At 33.7% G+C, this 20,263-nt stretch overlaps 1 protein-coding gene and 2 long non-coding RNA genes across 3 annotated transcripts; 2 read left to right on the top strand and 1 right to left on the bottom strand.

Moving 5' to 3' along the window:
* The first annotated feature begins 21 nt into the window (after positions 1-21).
* Positions 22-7,786, top strand: LOC123701205. Its single transcript, XR_006752696.1, has 2 exons — positions 22-1,160; positions 7,328-7,786. It is a non-coding gene; the product is annotated as an uncharacterized LOC123701205 (long non-coding RNA).
* An 813-nt stretch (positions 7,787-8,599) lies between these two features.
* Positions 8,600-11,545, bottom strand: LOC123701206. Its single transcript, XR_006752697.1, has 3 exons — positions 11,503-11,545; positions 9,432-9,536; positions 8,600-8,665 (listed from the first exon to the last, which is right to left on the bottom strand). It is a non-coding gene; the product is annotated as an uncharacterized LOC123701206 (long non-coding RNA).
* Positions 11,546-15,054: 3,509 nt separating this feature from the next.
* Positions 15,055-15,912, top strand: LOC123701171 (transcription factor Sp5-like). Its single transcript, XM_045648567.1, has 2 exons — positions 15,055-15,234; positions 15,745-15,912. The coding sequence occupies exons 1-2, from the start codon at positions 15,055-15,057 to the stop codon at positions 15,910-15,912; spliced, it is 348 nt and encodes a 115-aa protein (XP_045504523.1).
* Positions 15,913-20,263: the final 4,351 nt, after the last annotated feature.

The following is a 20,263-nucleotide window of genomic DNA, read 5'->3' as shown; positions in this document are numbered from 1 at the left end:
TTTCTCCCCCAGCAAGCACAAGAATCCATCTTTGTCCGGGATTAAAATTTTTTTTCACGCTGCTGTCGGTACTGTTTTGCCAACATTTATTTACCGTATAGTGTGAATGGATCCACGTTTCGTCAAGGTAGGTAACAGGTTTTTTATCTGCACCAAGATTATTATTTTCTTTCATTCGGCGCAGGTAGCGAGCCCTCCAAGCGGCAATATCTGGCTTTTGAATAAGCACCGTACGGGCATTTTTGCATTTTTTGAATTTATATCCCAACTGGTCTATTAATATTTTTCTTAAGAAAGATTTTTCGCCCTTAAAATTTAAATCTCTTTTAGCGACTGCCAGGATTTTCTTTAATGTAGGGATTTCTTTTCGGACAGTATAAAAACTGATAATAATATTCCTTATAGCACAGATGTCGAAATTATCAATTTCAATTTTCTTGTTGTATCGCTTTCGCTTCTTACCCGGTGTTGACAATTTTATCTCCCTGCTTGGATTGTCGTTGCTCGTACTTGGGCTAGTACTCGATGAAGCAGTCGGCGGTGCATGACGTGATTCTTTTACCTCCTTTTTTATATTCATCAAAGTTGATTTTGATATTCCAGTTGCAGCACAGGTTCGTTTGACAACTTGATCTACAGGTATGGCGAATTGCTTGTTAGCTTTCTCTAATTCGAAAAATTTCATCACCTTAAGGATTAAATTCCTTGCTTCACTGTGAATAGTTTTTCCCATATTTTTGGAGTAGAAGTGCACGTCAAACTAATAACTAAATAAAGTCCAAACTTAACCGTAAATGTCCAAACGTAACAACAACAACAGTTCAAATATAACAATAAGTCCAAACGTAACACAAAAATGTTCAAAAATAAAGCAATGATAGCACGAAAATATCAAGACGCGTATCGGCAACGAAATTGCTAACCGTACTGACGCGCCGGGGCGAGCGCGAGGTGGTGAAAGGGGAACGGGGAGGGGCTTCACATTCCAGCGAGGTCCAGAGATAATGTAACCGGGTAGTAGCTGTGAGTAGTTGAGTACGCTCTATCTATGGGTACGCTAGCTCCGACCGAACCAATGAAACAATCAGTCGTGAACCAAGTGTTTTGGAGAGAAGTGCTTGTGGTTTATGTGTGTGTGTACGACGACGTCTTTGAACGATGTGAGTATTAAATGTTTTTATTTTACAGTACAGTTGTGTTTCAGTATGAAGTAAAAATAATTAAAAATCATTAAAAAATAAACGATTTATTTTCAAAATTAAAATAAATTAAAATATTCAAGTTAGACCATAGGAAACGTTATATTCCAATTAGACCTTTTACCCTTACCCTTTTCTATTAAGTATTACACTTAATAATACGAGATAATCGGAAAAAATAAATATTTTTTCAAGCAAGTCGTAAACAAGTAAACAAATGGCGGCCATTTTGTGTCGATCACTATAATATTGTTATTGTTTTTGAAGTGAATCTTTATTCTTTTCATATCCAATGGGCATAATAATCATTAAGATAATATTTGCTCGATTATTGTGCAGGAACCATTGAGTTAATAAACTTATTTATACCAGAATAACAAAAAATATTTTCAACACGCTTTGTTTACATGTTTGAACCGTGCCGCTAGAGAAAAAATACAGAAATTACGTAATATTTTCACTTACCGACTTGAATCTTTACATACATCCTCATTAATGGTATTATATTTAATACACACAAACAGTTTTGACATGGTTTTAGCATCACAATACACACAAACAAAGATAATTTTGATTCACTTCCGACGCCATGACGTATAGTGCGTTTCACCGAATAGTACCTATGGCGTTATGTTGGCTTCCCTGTCTGTCAAAGTCATTTGCACGAGAAGACGTTCCTGCAGATTTTGTTTATTTTCATTTGATTTTTGACTGAAATCATGCCCAAAACTTTGAAAAGTGGTGAAAGAATGATGGTGTTAAAGGTGAAAAACTTTTGTGAACTAGAAAAACGTAATGATGCCCCATTAATTCCGTTAAGATGTGTTCAGGCTCGTGTCGCCGCCATTACAGTTTAGTCAAATAGGGTTACCAGTAGCAGATAATAATTTCGTCACATAAACTGCCATTTTTACTGACTATTATTGTTTTATGTATGACTGTGACAATAGACAAATAAACTCAAATATTTATTTTAGGTGTATCCGAACAAACCGTGTCTAAAATAAATAATAAAAATATTACGCCGATGGCCCAGTTATTGATAGTGAGAACACAAGTTCATTATTGAAGTGGGAGACGATAGCGACACTTCTGATGACGAGCATGAAATGGAAGATGAAGATGACGACGATCTCTCGGGTTTAAGTCCGTTGGATGAGCATAACTACTCCAGACACAAATTGAATGTGCATTTTTGTCTGATCATAATTATAATAAAAAATAATAAATTATTTATGCTTTTTATTACTGTCTTGATTTTTAAAATGATAACAATTAAAGAATTTGAAAATATATAAGAATCTAACTAAAAACATACTTAAAAAACACCCTTACTTTGAGGTAGGTTATTATAGTTAATGTGGCAACACTGGAAACCATTGCTACCAACGTAACGCCATAGGTACTATTCGGTGAAACGCACTTTAGTCACTCGCGAGCGCACGACCACAGAACTCTGACCTCAGAACATTCATAGTAAATTTGACACGAGCCGCTTATAATGTTGTCGTATATCAAAATGCGGGGAATTTAAAAACGTACTCGACTAAATGCATGGAACTATAAAGTACGACTTGATACTAAGTCTTTTAGGGATAAAATTGGAAGCATAAATAAAAAATATTCCTTGGTATAGATTCCATACCAGTGACAGTTAGAGCACATTTTTTTTTGGTATGGATTCTATACCAGTGACAGTTAAGCGGTTAAATACACATTAATTGCAATCAGATCACACGAAATTCAGTATACGTACAACAAAGCGTAGGAATGGCGCCACGCCTAACAAAACCCAGCTCATCACTGCGCAAGCGCTTAAGCGGTTTATCTTTAGCCATCTTGGATTTTTTACGGCATTTATCGCATATTGGTAATTGGCGATCCCAACCTTAAAAACGACACCCTTTTTAATCTGCTAAAATGTCCTTTCGCGCAATATCTTGAGAAGACTGAAGGTACTGTACACCTACAGTGTTTTTACTGAAGTGTGCATTCGCAAATGTCTTTATGCGCAAGTATCCATTCGTGCGAATGTCTTTCTGCGCAAATGGCGAGACAAGTGTACTAGATTTTTAAAATGATAGGTAATGAAAATATTAATGTAAATGTGATGTGTGCCTTGCTTTTTTTTCAGGTAGTTGCACTTCATGGCTTCGGGAGCAGAATGTGCAAGCCTCAACTCACACCGTTGTTCATGTTAGTTCATTTTATATTCGGAAAATCACACATACCAGTGAAGTACCAGCAGGTACAATAAAATGGCAGGCCGAAAAGTAAAAGTGCCCCTTGACGACCTAAGAGTTGTGTTCTCCAAATATAAAGATATATTTAATGTTTCTATTCCCCCAATCTCAAATGAAGTTTATGACCACATACAACAAGAACTGCGTATTCAGTTTAATCACGAAGTCAGCAAAGCAGCCCTGCAAATATCTGCGAAGAGAAATAAAGTTTTATTTTTTAATTCTCGCGGAGATTGTGAAGATAATCGAACACAATTGCATGCAGTTGTAGAAGCTCCTTCTGATTTAACAGTTTCTTTTGAAATGAGTAAATATGACTACTATAAAATTGCGCCTATTGAATCCCACCATCTCGCACAAAATAAGTGGACCAACGAAATGCAAGATCATATATTTTTTAAAACCGATTTAGAATGCACATTCTCGTTTAAAAACAATTACGTGCCTACTGATCTCAAAAATAACGACATCACATGTACAGGAAGTTGTACGCAATGCAAAGCTAGTCTGTTCTTGACAATATCCCCCGAAACAGCTGATAATTCTTATAAAGTAACGCTTATTCTTACAAATTTGAAAAAAGGCTTTCGGCATGACCCTCGAATTAAAAATAAATTAACTTCACACCGGGTTAATCTGCACAAAGAAAAACTTAAAAACATTAAGGCTTTAAGGGTACGAAATTCAACGGCCGATGAAGTTATGAGCATGGATAATCCAAAAGAACCGCCAACTTTGCCTAAATTATTAAATTTGAGGAAATACCGGCATGAAGCTAGAAGCGCTCTTCAGTTTGATAAAAATATTATTTTATCACTGTATGCCATGACCTGTAGCCCACCGTATGACAGTTTCATAAAAAAATGTCTCTTGTTCCATTTATATTGTATTTTTGGACTACTGAGCAAAGTATATATTACGATGACATCTTGGAAGACAAATATAAAATCCTGTCTATTGATGCCACTGGATCTTTATTTAAACCAATAAAGCCACCCGAAGCAAACGATTTTTTAAAATATAAAAATCCCAAACATGTTTTCTTATATGCCATCGTAGCATATACCTTGGGTGCTAGTGTTCCAATTTGTTATATGTGCTCTGACTCACACACAACAGAAACAATAGCCACATGGCTAAGCACATGGTTAAACAGAAGAGTCCTTCCAAATGAAATAATTTGTGATGATTCTTCTGCTTTAATAGCGGCCATAACGAAAACTTTTTTGAAAACGGACTTGAATAACTATTTAAGACAATGTTTTGCAATAGTTGAGGAAAAAAAAGGCAAGATACCTGCTTGTTACATCAGACTTGATAAGTCTCATTTTTTAAAAAAACTGTATACACAAAGTTGTTTTGACAAGACTTCTGAAACATGCAAATATTTTTATATCAATTGCATCAAATTGATACTACAATCACGAAGCTATGACGAAGTAAAACTAATTATTAAAGATGTAATCACACTTTCTCTTCATGAATATATAAGTACCGATCTTGATTATACGGCATCGAAATGTGAACAAGCATTGAAACGATTGAGCGACCAAATAAAAACATATCTAAGACACACAGACGAAATTGAAAAGAATGAAAGAGAGGACAGTTCCGAAGAAATATATTTTGTAACAGAAGATGAAGAGAGTGAGCAACACGGTGGCCCTATGCCTTTGATAAAATATTATGATGACATTATGAATACAGAACTATTATATTTACAGTTAATTGAATCTACACCAATGAAAAATGTTTTTTTTTTGCCGGAAATTAACAACACTCTTAAAAGACTTTTGAAAAAATTACCTTTGTGGGGCAATATTATGACTGATTATTTTCCTGGAGCCAAAGACTATGCCAGCAGCTCAAATGTAGAAAATCATTGTAAGGACATCAAAACTATATAGTTTGAGACCAAAGTTGAACGCGTCCGGTTAGACGAATTTCTTATACAACATTATAGTTTTATTAACGGAACCATAAAATTAAGCTCTAGTCAAATTTTACACGAGAATACTAAGAACAAAGAAGAACAGGCCTTAAAACTAAGAAACAAAAAGGAAAAACGCAAAACAAATTATGAGTATTTCTCACGAAAAATAGTAAAAATTAGAGACAAACACGAACAAAAACGAGATTCATTCTCAGCAGAGTTAATTATATCTGATTCTGCACCGAAGTCAGTTGAAAAAGAAGAAGAAGAAGAGAACCTAACTGATACGTCAGATTTTGATATTCAATCAATTTTTCAAAATAAACCTATAGAAGTTGAAAACTGGCGGGGACTTACCATACCCACTCCTAAATCAAAAAAAGCTACCTCCATATACATATTACAGAATGGTAACGTCGCATATTCTTATGTACACCAAAACAGGGTACTTATAATAAACACTTGTGCTTTTGATTCCCTCGCGCAAGCATTCGGTGTAGCTTATCAAGACAGGCCTGCTTTCAGAGAAAAGTTAAATAGTGCTAGCGATGATTTAACAACATTCATAAAAGTATTATCTACTACGAGAAAAACTTGCAAAAGATTATATGAACTTCGTGACAAACTATTGATTGACCTTTTTGATAAAACAAAGTCACAGCAAAATATTATCAGTTGTGAATGTAATATAATAATGATTTTAGAACAGGTATTCATGAGCAACATATACTTTTCTGCCACCAGACAGAGGTGTTGCTCAAATGACACATGCTCAAATGCATTACAACCAAAGAAAATTGATTATAAATATATATCTTTAAATATAAATATTATAACACAAAAGGGTATTGACTTCTTGGAAGAATCTGCCACATCGTGTATTAATAATGATAATGTTTCACTGTGTCCTGTATGCGAGACAGGAAATGTATATTTTACATATGAATTAAAACCATTACTTTTCTTCGAACTACATGACATGTCTGTTAACCTGAATGATATACCCATTAATATAGAGTTAAATGGCCAACAGTATATGATTTTGGCAGTAATTGATTTTGACCCACCATCAAGTTCCACATTGATTGGACATTACAGAGCATACTGTTACAGAATGAAAACTCAACAATATGAATGTTACGATGATCTGTACTGTAAACTACAGAAATGCAAAAACTCCATAATGCCACATTTGATTATATATTCATTAGTGTAGGTAATTAAAACGTTAGAGACTGGAAGCATAAAACACATAATTTTATACGGTCCCAATGACCACACAAATTTTATTGAATTAGGTACGAATCTGTGATTATGAGTGATATTAGTAGTTATTAATGATAAAAACTGTACTGTTTCCTATATTTTTAAATAGGTACATAAGTGTAAAAGTTGTTTATTTTTTATATAATTGTTGGAAGATTTTTATTATATTGTTGTTTTCTCATTTAAAAGTTTTGTGATTATATACATTTTTTATAGAATATGCTCGAAACCGTCCCTCATAAGGGCAAGAAATATAGGCAAGCCGATAATACATATTTTGTAAAAAAAAACATTAAATGTGCTTTGCACATTACACACACAACGCCGACTCAATTCCAACTCAAGTCACACTGTGGTATTGAAATATGAGCTTTATGTCGTGTTACTTAGAGTGGATATTTCAACATTAAGTTAAAAGAAGGTTACGACGCTTTGACAATGATTGGTTCACGGGTTATCCACCTGTGGCAGTCACATGTAATGTTAAAATATTCACTCTAAGTAACACGTAACAAAACTCAAAAATGTTGATGCTAAGGCAAAGCAATACATATAATTTGTATGAGACTGATTTTTTAAATAAAAATAATGAATCTTAACCATTTTATTATTTTAACTAACCTGACCAGAAAACTTTTGTATTCAACTGTACTAACAAAACATCTATATTATCCTGTTCATTTCAGATGGTTGCGCTTATGTATGGTGCGGTCGCTTTTATGTGACCTTTTCAATTTGGTCGGCTCATTAGAGAATTGCTGACATAATCTTGTTTTTGAGATAACTTTCATTAGAGCCGTAATTCAAAGCTGCAATTAACAGGAAGGAATTTTCAGGAATCATTTTAATTTGTTTAAAGTATGCCATGTTTCTTAATGTTATGGGAACTGCGTATTTGATCGCTAAAGTACGACCAGTCTAAAATAAATCAAATTTGTTTTTATCTTCTTAATGTGTAAAGTATGAAATCTAATATTTCTGATGTAAACAAGCGTCGAACCACGGGTATTTTTTACAGCTGTTTATTTGGTTATAAGTGTATTGGTTTACATGTAAACCCGCTTCTTCTGATTTTTGAAACCATTTAATTACATTGGTTTACGTCAACCAAATCAAAAACTAATGATTAAACAAATTTAAACAAATTGAGGTCTTTTATTGGTATTTTTTTCAAACTTCTGCGTTGAGCCGTTTTCGAGATCTGGGAAATCCCAAAACGTTACCGCAGCAAAATCTTAAATAACTAAAGAACTAACCACACACAAATTTTGCTATTTATAAACATTTACTACGCAACAAAAGCTATCTATTCATGTATTTGGTTCCGTGCTGAAACTAATTTTTGAAAGACGATTTTGCCTGGGTAACGTTTCAAACGTTACTCCAGCAAAATTTGTTTTTCTTAAATAACTTAAAAACTACAATTCAAACAAATTTTGCTATTAGTAAACAAATTGCTCCTCATGATACACTAATTATTTGTTTAAGTCTCATCTCTCTAAAGCAAAACATTTTGCCTGGGTAACGCACACTGCACAGTTTATTTTCATTGGACATGTTTTCAGTTTGCTTTTGGAGCTGTGTAAATATTTTTTTATTAATACCAGGTCGCACATCCGAATTCTGTACTAGTTTGATAAGAGTTTGAGGGGATGGCAAAACAAATATTTTTCTAAGAAAGCGGTACGCTTTAGCACTTTGTTTTAAAATAGACAAAGCAAGAATTTTTTCTTGTACATGAAAACGACGTCCTTTTTCTTTTTTTTTATTTTCCCGGAATTGCATAGCAATTAATAATCTTGCTGCATAGGAAAAATTTTCCAACATTCTCAAAACCAATGGATCCATTGCTAATTTTTTTGCAGCTTTTATTTCTTCTGTTTGTTTTACAACCTTATTTTTCATTTTGAACAACTTTACTTTTAAAGAAATAATTTTCTTATGCAGTTCTTTCTCTGCATAGGTCATAAAGAGACTTTTTGTATATTTTTTTGCTGTCATTATTTTCGTCTTCGCCGTTGTTTCTGTAAAAAGAAAACAGATTTTTATATCATAATATTACATATGAGTATGTATTGTAAATGCGACGGCCTTATGCATAATATTTGTCATATTTCACAGGTAGCGCAAAAGAACCAAAACGTGAAAAGGTATTGTTTAAAAAAGAAAACTTAAAATCGAATAAATAAAAATCTTACGATGGAAATTTATGAAAAAGCTGATCCTTTTTATAAATTCAATTTAAGAACTAGGTCTAAATAATTGACCAAATTGAAAATTTAAAAACCCCCGACATTCGCCATTTTGTACCGCCGGCCACCTTGGATTTTAAAATTTGTTATACAGTGATGTTAAAGTCTAGCCCTTTCATTTGATAGCCAACCCATATTGATGGAGTTGTGTAAAAATATGCAATCTGTCATTCTGTGGCGGCGGCCATCTTGGATAGATTTTCATTAAACTGACAAAACAATACTCTCGACTAAATATCAAACAAAAAAAACAAAATCAAAATCGGTTCATCCATCAAACTAGAGTGGAACAGACAGACACAGACATGTCAAACTTATAACACCTTGTCGTTTTTGCGTCGGGGGTTAAAAGCCTAGGCGTGTATAAATAATTCACTTGTACTTTTTTATTATTATTAGGAAGTGGTTCTTTATTAAACTCTGTACAAAAGAAAAGCAAACTCTTGGTAAGACAACCTACATAGAATCACCTAGTAGTTTTATAAAGCTGTTTTATTTTATTAAATTCTCTTTTAACAATAACATATAAAAATCTTACTTTGACTTTGTTTATTGTTATCAGCGAGTAGAGTTAGATCCGAAGGCAATACATTTTTGGATGTCTCTGACTTTTGATTTAAATCACTCTCCTTAACCACTGGATCTGGAAATTAGTAAATTATATGTATAATAAGTGTAAGTATTATTTACATAAGACTAAGCTAAGACTTTCTGTGATTGAGCGGCCTTAATCATCGGCTTTTTCTCTAGAGATCCTTGGTTTCAATCACATACTTAGAAGCTATAAACATAGTATGTTTATAGCTTCTATAGTGTATAGAGAAGCTTTCGATAGGTATGTTTAACATACCTATCGAAAATTTCAATTATTAACACAAAATTGCTGTTTTTTTTTAAAGCCCTACATTCAAAATTTGTGCCTTATGTAACTCTTGCAATGAATATGAATCTAATATGACTTATGTATGACACACATAACGATTTTATTTCGATCACAACGTCAGATCAATTAGCTACTAAATTGAGATCTAAGATTACTAAATTGATCTGAGATCAGAACACGAAATTCACTTGGTCGAATCGTTTGTAAATGAATCAATTATGCAACCGCAATGAATGTAGTTGTTGGCGACACAGACCTCTTTTTATTTATTTATTTATCTTTTTGGAGCATGCTATTTTAATATTTGTAACTTTTTTTATATTTGACAGGTGTTTTGATCATTTTTAGTGATTTTTTACTTTCAAAATCATTGTTAAATCAATAATAATAACTTTATTTGACAAAAGGATTTGTACATTACATAATGTTATAGCAAATATAATAATACCTATATACAAAATTTGTTTGTGTAGGTATAATATATATATTTTTTTATTGCTTGTTACAGTAGGTATACATAGATGGGCAGCAAGATATATAATAAATATTATACATATATCTTGCTGCCCCATACTCCTCCCTAGCTACTAGCGCTGCTGTCAATAATAGTAAGGGAACTATATTTTCTATCACCAAAATTTATATTTGTCATCAAGTTGTATCACCTAATAAATAGATCTATCACCACGAAATATTTTCGTTCTCAGTTAAACAAAAATTGTTCCCAGGTATGAATTATCAAATTAATGTTAATATATTATGTGTAAAATAAGAGATCGATAACCAATAAAATTATATTGCATTACATGAATATAAACTTTGTTCTTATGATAACAGTTTTGTTACTTAAATAATAGCTCTGTGCTCAGAATGGTAGATCTGTCACCAAATAAATCGATTATCGATCCCTGACTGCGACTCCTTTTTATTTGATACTAGGTTTCCGCAGTTCCCGTTCCCGTAGGATTTCCGGGAATGCGTCATTTTCCCGGGATAAAAAGTAGCCTATGTCCTTTCTCGGGTATCAAATTATCTCCATACCAAATTTCATGAAAATTGGTTCAGTAGTTTAGGCGTGATTGAGTAACAGACAGACAGACAGACAGAGTTACTTTCGCATTTATAATATTAGTATGGATTATTTGATATTTTGTCACCAATATAGTAGTAACATTTTATTTCGTTCAGATATTAAATTAATAGTATTCGTTACCAATTTAATACATCAATTTATAATTTTAATGAAAAAATGATCAAAGGGGCGGAGACAAATTGGCGCGCTTTAAAAATTGACTTTAAAGATTGATTGAGAGAGATGCAAGTTTACTTTATTCGCGATTTCACGTTCATTGTTGTAGGTGCATTTTATTATCGTTGTGGATAATTTGTTGTTTTAGTTAATTTCTCAAAATTTTTTATTTGAACTTAATGCAATTTTCTAGTAACATAATATGATTTATTGGTGATCTCTTTAAATTAGTTTGCTTAAATACTTATTAGGATACACCTATTATAATACATACAAAAACATTTATTTGGTACTAGACCTTATATCTCAGGATTTTAGGTGATTTATTGTGGAACTGATTTTGCATTGTTTGGTGACTACATTTTGGTGACAGATCTACTATTTTGAGGACAAACCCTATTATTTAAGAAACACAAAACTAATTAAATTGGTGATAGCTTAAATGATACCCTAATAGTAATGACTAAGGCAACTTACCAAGATTAAAGTCATCTAAACGAATTTTGTGTGGATCTGTACAGAGTGTTTTTTTCATTTATAAGAGCCGTGTTGATTATACGTGGAGCAGCAACTAAATCTGGAAATGACAAGAAGCATAATTACTTATATCTTAATATATATAAATCTCGTGTCACAATGTTTGTCCTCAATGGACTCCTAAACCACTTAACCGATTATAATAAAATTCGTACACCATGTGCAGTTCGATCCAACTTGAGAGATAGGATAGTTTAAACATGTAGGTACCACGGGCGAAGCCGGGGCGAACCGCTAGTATAAATCATAACTTACAAAATCAATTTTTTAGGGTTACATTATGTTTAAATGATACCAATCAATATTTTCTTTTTCAAAGTCCAGGGCTGAAGAAGTAGACGCAAATTGCTCAGCTTGCTGACCTAAAAAACAAACATCATCGTATGTTACACATGTAAGAAATAAATAGAATTTTGATTTTGATTTTTGGATTTGATCTTTGCTGCAGTAGGTGATGATTTTATCAATACACTTCCTCAAAAGTTTTCACTTTCAATGAAAGAAACATCACTACTTGCTAGGTGATGAATTTTTAAAATCACAAACCAAAAGAATTTATGGCCTAATTACCTGTTGGTTTCCTGCTAACATTCTCAATATTACGCATTGCTGTCCTCACACCAAGTGTATGTTTTTGTAAGGATAATGGATCTGGAAAACAGAAGATTATAATAGCAGGTAAAGTATAATCGGCTTGATGGATTTTGATGTATGAGGTATCGTTTGATTCATCTTGATCACGGGAGTGTCATAGGATACATTTTATAACAAGAGGTTGATTATTAACATGACATGTAAATTAATCAAAGAGGTTGACTGTGTACCGTGTAGTGTGACTTTACAATGATAATACATACCTGGTAAATTCAGTGTTGGCACTGCTACATTGCTTAATTTATTATTTCGACAAAGATATATTGGTTCAAAATGTTTGCAACACACTCGACGATACTTGAATATATGATCATTTTCAAGGCCTAAGATATCACCTCCAACTGCATACAGGCAAGTGTTGAAACGCTGTCTTTCTTTTTCTGGGTTTGGAAATCGGTGCAGGACTTGACTTGTGCCTTAAATAATAGAGAACTTGTCAGTTATACCTCAAAAAAAATATTAGAAGTTATTTCTGTAGTAAAAAGTCTATTACGGTAGGCGTGAAGCCATTTAGTAATCCTGATGATGATCTCTATTATTATATAGAGGTAATATTTGTTGGTTATGTAATGGCATTAAGTATGGCCATATTATACTTTCAAAAAAAAGTTACAAAAAAATGTAAAAAATGTAACCCAAAGCCTTAGCCCAAAGCGTAGAAAATTCGGCCGGCGAAGCCAAGGCGGATATCTAGTGATAGTATAATAAGAAAATATTTGTATTTTTGTGTTTGTCACAAAGAAACCAAAAACTGAAGAAGCGATTCAGACTACGGGTTGGCTTTAGTTAACTGCCGCACGAATTTGTTGGAAATATTTATATTGTTAGTTAGCTAGGTAATGTAAGATTGTAATTCCAAAATATTATCGTTAGGAAACTTGTAGTTTTTTAGTTATTAATTTTTAAAGTTAATAATTTTTTGTGCGAAAAAAGCGCATTTATCCGTTTTGTTGTGCAAAAAAAGCGGACCAAGACGTTCCATTTCACTGTACTGTGACTTTACTCAGCGGCCGGCGAGTGCCAAAAGCGACTTTAGGGCGATTCCCACTCAAACAAAAAAAAAATCTACGTAAGTAGGTTAAAAAACTATTAAACTTTTATTTTTAATATCCAAATAGGTAGCGAGGAGCGAAGCGACGAGCGTGTTAGGTTAACCCTTGAACTGCCGCACGAGCCGAGCGAGCGAAGCGAGCGTGCCGCGGCAGCGGCCGGCGAGTGCCAGAAGCGACTTTAGGGCGATTCCCACTCAAATAAAAAAACTGCGTAGGCTTACACAACTTGTTTGTATTTTATTTATGTATCGTAAATTTTTTGTTATTATCGTCTAATGCTTAGTTAAAATGATTTAACACCAATTCCATACATTTTGAGGTTAGAATAGGAAAATTGATTTTTCTCCAAAACTATTGGTTTCCTAACTTTCCCCTTTTGGGGGGAGGGTCCCCCCTCCTCCTCCCCCCTCCCCTCCCACAAAAAACCTATAATACGTGCGGCAGTTAACTAAAGAAACCCCCAGACTACTACTACTACTAATCATATATTAAGATTAGGCTAATCTTCGGGGCGAGGGTGGTTTCTGAGAAGTGGTTTGTTTAGATGAGGTTATATATTAACTGGACTTACGTCTACTTCCGTCGCAGCCGGTGACGCAACAGTGTTTATCCGATGCCATTGTGTAAAAACAACTTAAAACTCTCAAATAAAACAAAAACACATAAAAACGAAACAATAAAATTAGCAAGTACTTATATATGCTAGACACTAGTAAAATACACCAGAGTCGGTAAATAAAAAGGTACTTAGGAGTCCTATCTCAATAAACATAAAAGTAACTCATCCGGAGGAACAGTAGCTCAACTCGACGGAATAATAAAACACCACAAAGCACAAAATCACTTTTCTTGCGCAAACGCAAAAAAACAAAATGCCCACGCCATGTTGTTTTTACTTTTTATTTAGTGTTGTGAGTGTTGCCAGTTTAAAGTATCTGTATCTACCAAAGCTTACTTTATGAGCAAATGCTATTAAATGAAATAAGATAGAAATACAAGCCTGCTTGTCTTTTTTTTAAATCTTACCAATATTTTGCTTGCCACTTGTTATAGTTCGACTAATTTTATTTTTTTGTTTTATTCAAAACTTTTATTAAAATAATTTTACTGTAAATAAAACTACTGTATAGGATAATTTTTTGAGCTGGTTATAATAGATTTCGCGTTTGCAGTGCCATCTATTGAGAACTAAAAAAAACTATTGACCTGTATGCCCTCTGAATATGAAGGTTGGAACTACATATTTATATGCTACCAATTTCAAAATCCCACCGACAATCTGCATGGAAAAAGACTTTGACGCACCACTTAATTTTGTAGTATAGCATTGTCATCCTTACCCGTAGATTAGTACTATGATTGTGGCCCCTGGTTGGGATAGGTTTAGATGGAACTAATGTAAATGATAGGAAGAAATCATTCCCTTGCTGCTCTTTTGAAGCAAAAAATACCTGATCTGATAGTAATAAAATGTTCAAGTCACTCCTTGCATTTGTGTGCAGAAAAGGCGGCGGAAACTCTACCACGTCAAATTGAGTTTTTACTACGTGAAACACACAACTGGTTTTCCTACAGTGCTAAACGTCTGGATGCATACAGGGATCTATTCGAAGTAATGAATAATAGTAGGAATCCAAAGAAAATTACAGGTTTCTGCGGAACTCGATGGTTAGCACGATACAATGCCATTACTACAATCCTGGATCAATGGGAAGAGTTGAAACTGTTGTTTTTACTCTCAAAGAGAGAAGACAGATGTTACATGGCAGAAAAGTTGCATGACATAATGAAATGTCCTGTGTTTAAAGGCTACCTGATGTTTTTGAAAGAACGACTGAAACCCGTTACCAATCTGAACATGTTATTTCAGAGTGAAAATGTAGAATCTGTGAAATTACTGGAGGACGTTTATTTGTTATTAAGAGGTTTGCTACAAAAACTGGCTGTACCCGCACAGCTTGAGAAAGTGAGTGACAAAGATTTAATAACATTTGACTTCAAATAATATATGATGCACACAAGTGCTATTAACCTAGGACATGACACTGAGGTCCTATTGCGGGAAGTAAATCAAAACAAAGCGTGCGAACTACGTGACCGATGCAGAAACTTTATGGTCACTTTGTGCTCAGAGGGTCAGAGGTGCAAAGTAGAACTCCTGAGCACATTCATATATTGAAGTCTGTATCACTGCTGACCCACAAATTGCCACCTCGCAAGTGAAACCTGATCTGACAAATTTTCTGCAAATGTTCGAAAGAGAGGAGGTTTATGGCAGTAAGACCGAAGCCGAATCTGAATGGTACAATTTGCATCACAAAGAATGGAGGAACACGTCGTCCAGCGTTTCATTTTGGCCGAGGTTAATACCGATTTAGATGCAGGAGGAAATAAGAGGTTTGCTGCCATATCAAAATTTGCTTTGGCTGTATTGTCAATGCCACTATCAATAAGCTTCGAAATAGATTATCTGTAGAAATGTTGCAACAACGTCGAGCGCCAGCACGAGACGGGTAAGAAGTACGTGTGCAAGGTGCCCGAGTGTGGCAAGTCCTTCCACCGCAGCGACTACCTTTCGGAACACATGAAGGTGCACAGCGGCGTGCGACCCTTTGCCTGCAACATCCTTTATCCTTTATTTTAAAATTACACGATAAATAAGAAAAATACAGAAAATTATACTTATTGCGTTTCATTTTTTTACGTCCTCGCGGGTGCGCGCCTCCTTCACACAATTTTTGATACAGAAGCAATCATTCATCATTCAGTCATTTCCATATATAATAGTAGGTGATGAAGCTTTTGCACTAAAGCCTAATTTGATGAAACCATATCCACAAAAGTCGGCCACCGCAGAACAACAAATATTTAACAAACGATTGTCCAGGGCCCGAGGTACGGTTGAATGTGCTTTCGGCATATTATCAAGAAAATTTGGAGTTTTTCAAAAACCTATGAGTGTCTGTCCCGAGAAGGCAAAGATTACAGCAGCATGCTGTTATTTGCACAATTATTTGATGAAAAAGGTGCCACACGTCTATGACACGCCCACAGAACAGTAAGAACATAATAGAAGTGCGATGTGGGCGTGGCCCACGTGTCACTAGTAAGGTAAGATCACCTAACTCGCTCTCAGTTGTGCGCAGAAAAATATTCGAGTCGGTTGTCAACTGTCAAACCTTATTTCCATATTTATTCATTATTTAGAGCGTGTTGTTCGGTATTAGAGTGGAAAAATGATAGCAGACGAAATAATATCAGCAATCGAGGCATTTCATACCATCGGTAAGTCTTATTTTAATTTATTTTAAATATATTTTATGTAACAACTTCGCTTGTCGTAATTTGTCAAAAATTTATAAAAATATTAAGTCAAAATGAACCTTAATCCATAAGAAATAAGTACTTATATAGATTGAACAGCAAACAAGACTTTCTGGAATATTATTGCAATAAACAAACGAATGTCGGATTAGTGATGCATGTGGCGCATATCGACAGTATCGATACTTTAGAAAAGACAAACATTTTAAATATTAAATTTTATTCTATTTTTCCTTAGCTTTCATTTGTCCTATTTATTTATAGATTTTCGAAAGAGCCTAATTTAAAAGAGAAATGGATAATAAATGCAACGTGACGAGTTAACTGGATGCCGAACAGCAATGAGCAGTCTAACAAAGGCCACCGATACATCAAACCTACGGCAGTTCCAAGATTTAAAATAATGCATATTTTCTGTTTGTTTTGTAAATATAGATTTATACTATTCTATTCCGTTTTTTATTTAAATATAATAATATGAAAAGACGTACTTAGTAGTAATAAACATACTCCAAAATGTGACACATTATCCTATACTCATATAATAGAAAGAAAAAAAATGCACAAAAATATATTTATTTGTGAATTATCGATAACAAGGCTGACATCCCTTAGAGCATAGCATCAGGTTAATGTCAAGTTAATGTCATTAATTTAGAGTGACACAAATTTCAACCTTATCTTTATGTGTTGAGGTTCAAAGTTATATGTATTGAAAACCAACGCCCTCTGTTGTGGAATTGCTGAATGTTTTCGAATTTGGAATTTCTGAGCAAAGAGAAACAAAACAGCTAATATACCTAGGGATGTTATACTAAAATAAACCGTAACTTGGTTCGTTAGGGTACATATTGAAATGCTGAATTTATAACCTAAGTCAGTTTTTACTCAAATTAAGCTGTCCAATCAAAGGCATAGTTTACTTGTAGTGTACTGTATAACTATCGGTTTAAATGTGTGGGTTTGGCGACACTGGTTTTCATACTAATTATGACATTATAGCACTTCTATTATGTTCTTACTGTTCTGTGGACACGCCAAATATTGACGGTCAGCAGAATACACCATTGCCAGAATTACAGCGATCTACAAATCAAAATGGAAGTCGAAATGCAAAAATTATAAGAGATAATTTTTGTCGTTATTATAATAATGAAGGCATATTGGAATATGAATAAACATGACTATAGTTCTACCAGAATCTGATGGCATATTTATATTTAAAAAATATTTGACAACTATCAAATTGGTTGTCAAATTATTTGTCTTCTTTGCATTTTCGCCCAAATATTGAATTTTTTAAAATTTCAAAACAATCCCCCGACGCTAATCATAAATTCAACAGCATTTTAGCTGAGAATTGGAATGGATGGACTCCAATTTTCACTGATGTTTCAAAAACCTCTGATAATGAAAACGTGGGTATAGCTGTCTGGATGCCAAAATTTGCCATTATGTTGTGTCGTAAATGCCCTCCAGTAACTTCTACCTTTGTGGGCGAGGCTTTAGCTCTGTTAGAAGCGGTACTCTACAACCTATCTCATAAGCTGACTAAATCGATTATTTTCACAGACTCCAAAAGTTGTTTACAGGCATTGACTTCTAATCAATTTCGTTCAAAGGTGAAATATCCGGTAATTATTAAATTAAAAGAAGCCCTGTTAGAGTGCAAAGTAAATGATATAGATGTTACCTTGGCTTGGATTCCTGGACACAGTGGTATCACAGGTAATGAGTCCGCCGACTTGTGTGCTAAAGCAGCCATTAATATATAATCTGAGACTCATGAACTTACATACTCACATGACATTGTTGCTCTTGCGCGCCCTAGACTTTTTGAAACATGGAAGGGGTTTAGGTCTACGTCAAGTAGAAGTAAGGGCAAATTCTACCGCTCCATGCAAAATGATATTCCTCCAAAACCATGGTTTTTTAAATATAATGACATCCCCAAATGTGTTACCTCTACGATCTGCCGTATTCGACTAGGCCACGCAAGTACTCCAGTGCATCTATCAAAAATCAGGTTGAGGGACAACTCAATTTGTGAATGTGGTATTGATGAAGCTGACCTGGACCATATCTTTTTTAACTGTACAAAGAATTCTTCCCTATATGATAACCTTCCTCCTCGTTCCTCGTCCTACTAACATGAAATCCCTCCTCTCATTAATTAGTACTCGATTTGTTTATGTTATCTCTAAATTTATTATTTCTAACTTTCGCTATTTTTCCGACGAGTTCGACTAACGCCCACGCGACTAAGCCGCCGGTACCAGCGTTCACACCATCGTTTTTCTTTTTGTCATTGCGTACTAAGACCCCTGTAGAACCGCCATCCAGTTAAAAATGACTCGAAATTTTGTGTCAGTATCTCCCGGTCTAGCACTGCCATTTATAAAATAATATATTATGATGAATAATTTTTAGGATTTTGTCTAAAAAATCTTCGAAAATGTCGAAAAAGCCGCTGCGATCACAAGCAAGGGGTGTTGTTTATAATGTGTATAGAAAAACATTCGAATGAAGAAGGGTCAAACACATCACAATTTTCAATTTTGAATATTTTATTGGTAAACTGGACTTACCCGTTTTGATACTTTAAATTAAAAATATTATATGTAGGTACTTAACTATAATATTTTTTGTTGTTTACCACAGGTTGTTTACAATATAATTTTATGAAAACTTAGTACCTACAGGAGTTACGGCTATTCGTCAAGTCCAAGCCGTCCAAGTCAATTTTATAATGTGTGTATCTGTTAATACTTACGAAAATAAACAGTTTTATTTTATATCTTAAAAAATTATAAGCAATCTAGTTATGATCTGCATTATCATTACATACTTTTACATGGAATAATGAATGTATACAAATATAGGCATGTGTAATAATAATATGTATTATCTATTTAAAGTTATAATATGTATATTATTTTACATATAACTTTAAATAGATATGCACTGTCCTTAAATTCCATAATCTTAAACATTAATGTAAGTTTTTCCATCATAAACTTAACGCAGCGTTCAACTGAGATGTAGTAAGATATCAAACATTCAATACGACCTTTTTCCGTAGGCAATTTCTATATTTGGGACCACACTTATATAATGTAATAAATAAGGAGTTGAAAATTTTTAATTTATCTCGATATAAATGTAAAAAAAAACTATAACTAAATGGCTGCTCTCAAAGGATTACTACTACACAGAAAATGTAATTATCTCTAAAACCCTCTGTTAACGTGAGAGTTTATATAAGTTATACAAACGTAAACACATTCTACTCATACTCTTCTACCAGTACATGAACCCACACTCCTCCAATCATGCACACACAAACAGACACAACTTTACCATTATATAATATATATTTTTTTACTTTATTCTCTGTTTAAATTATGTCAATATCTTTATCAACTGTAACATGGAAGGACATCGGTACTCTACAGACTTATAGTCTATTACGTTTTAATTGCATTCTCCATATTAGGAACCGTCACTTTAGACGGAATCATAGGTTTATCTGCTGTACTTTCGTAGGATACATAAGTTCCATATGTACTAATATTTAAATTAGTAGCTGCAGTATCATAAAAATTTTGATGCACTTCTTTGCAATTTATAACTAAGCTTACGTGCGATTTTCTGTTCTCTAGTAAAAGTTA

The sequence above is a fragment of the Colias croceus genome, chromosome 21 (genome assembly GCF_905220415.1).
Source record: "Colias croceus chromosome 21, ilColCroc2.1".
NCBI classification, from domain to species: Eukaryota; Metazoa; Arthropoda; class Insecta; order Lepidoptera; family Pieridae; genus Colias; species Colias croceus.
Note: the sequence above shows the minus strand (reverse complement) of the source record. Positions and strands in the feature narration are given on the sequence as shown.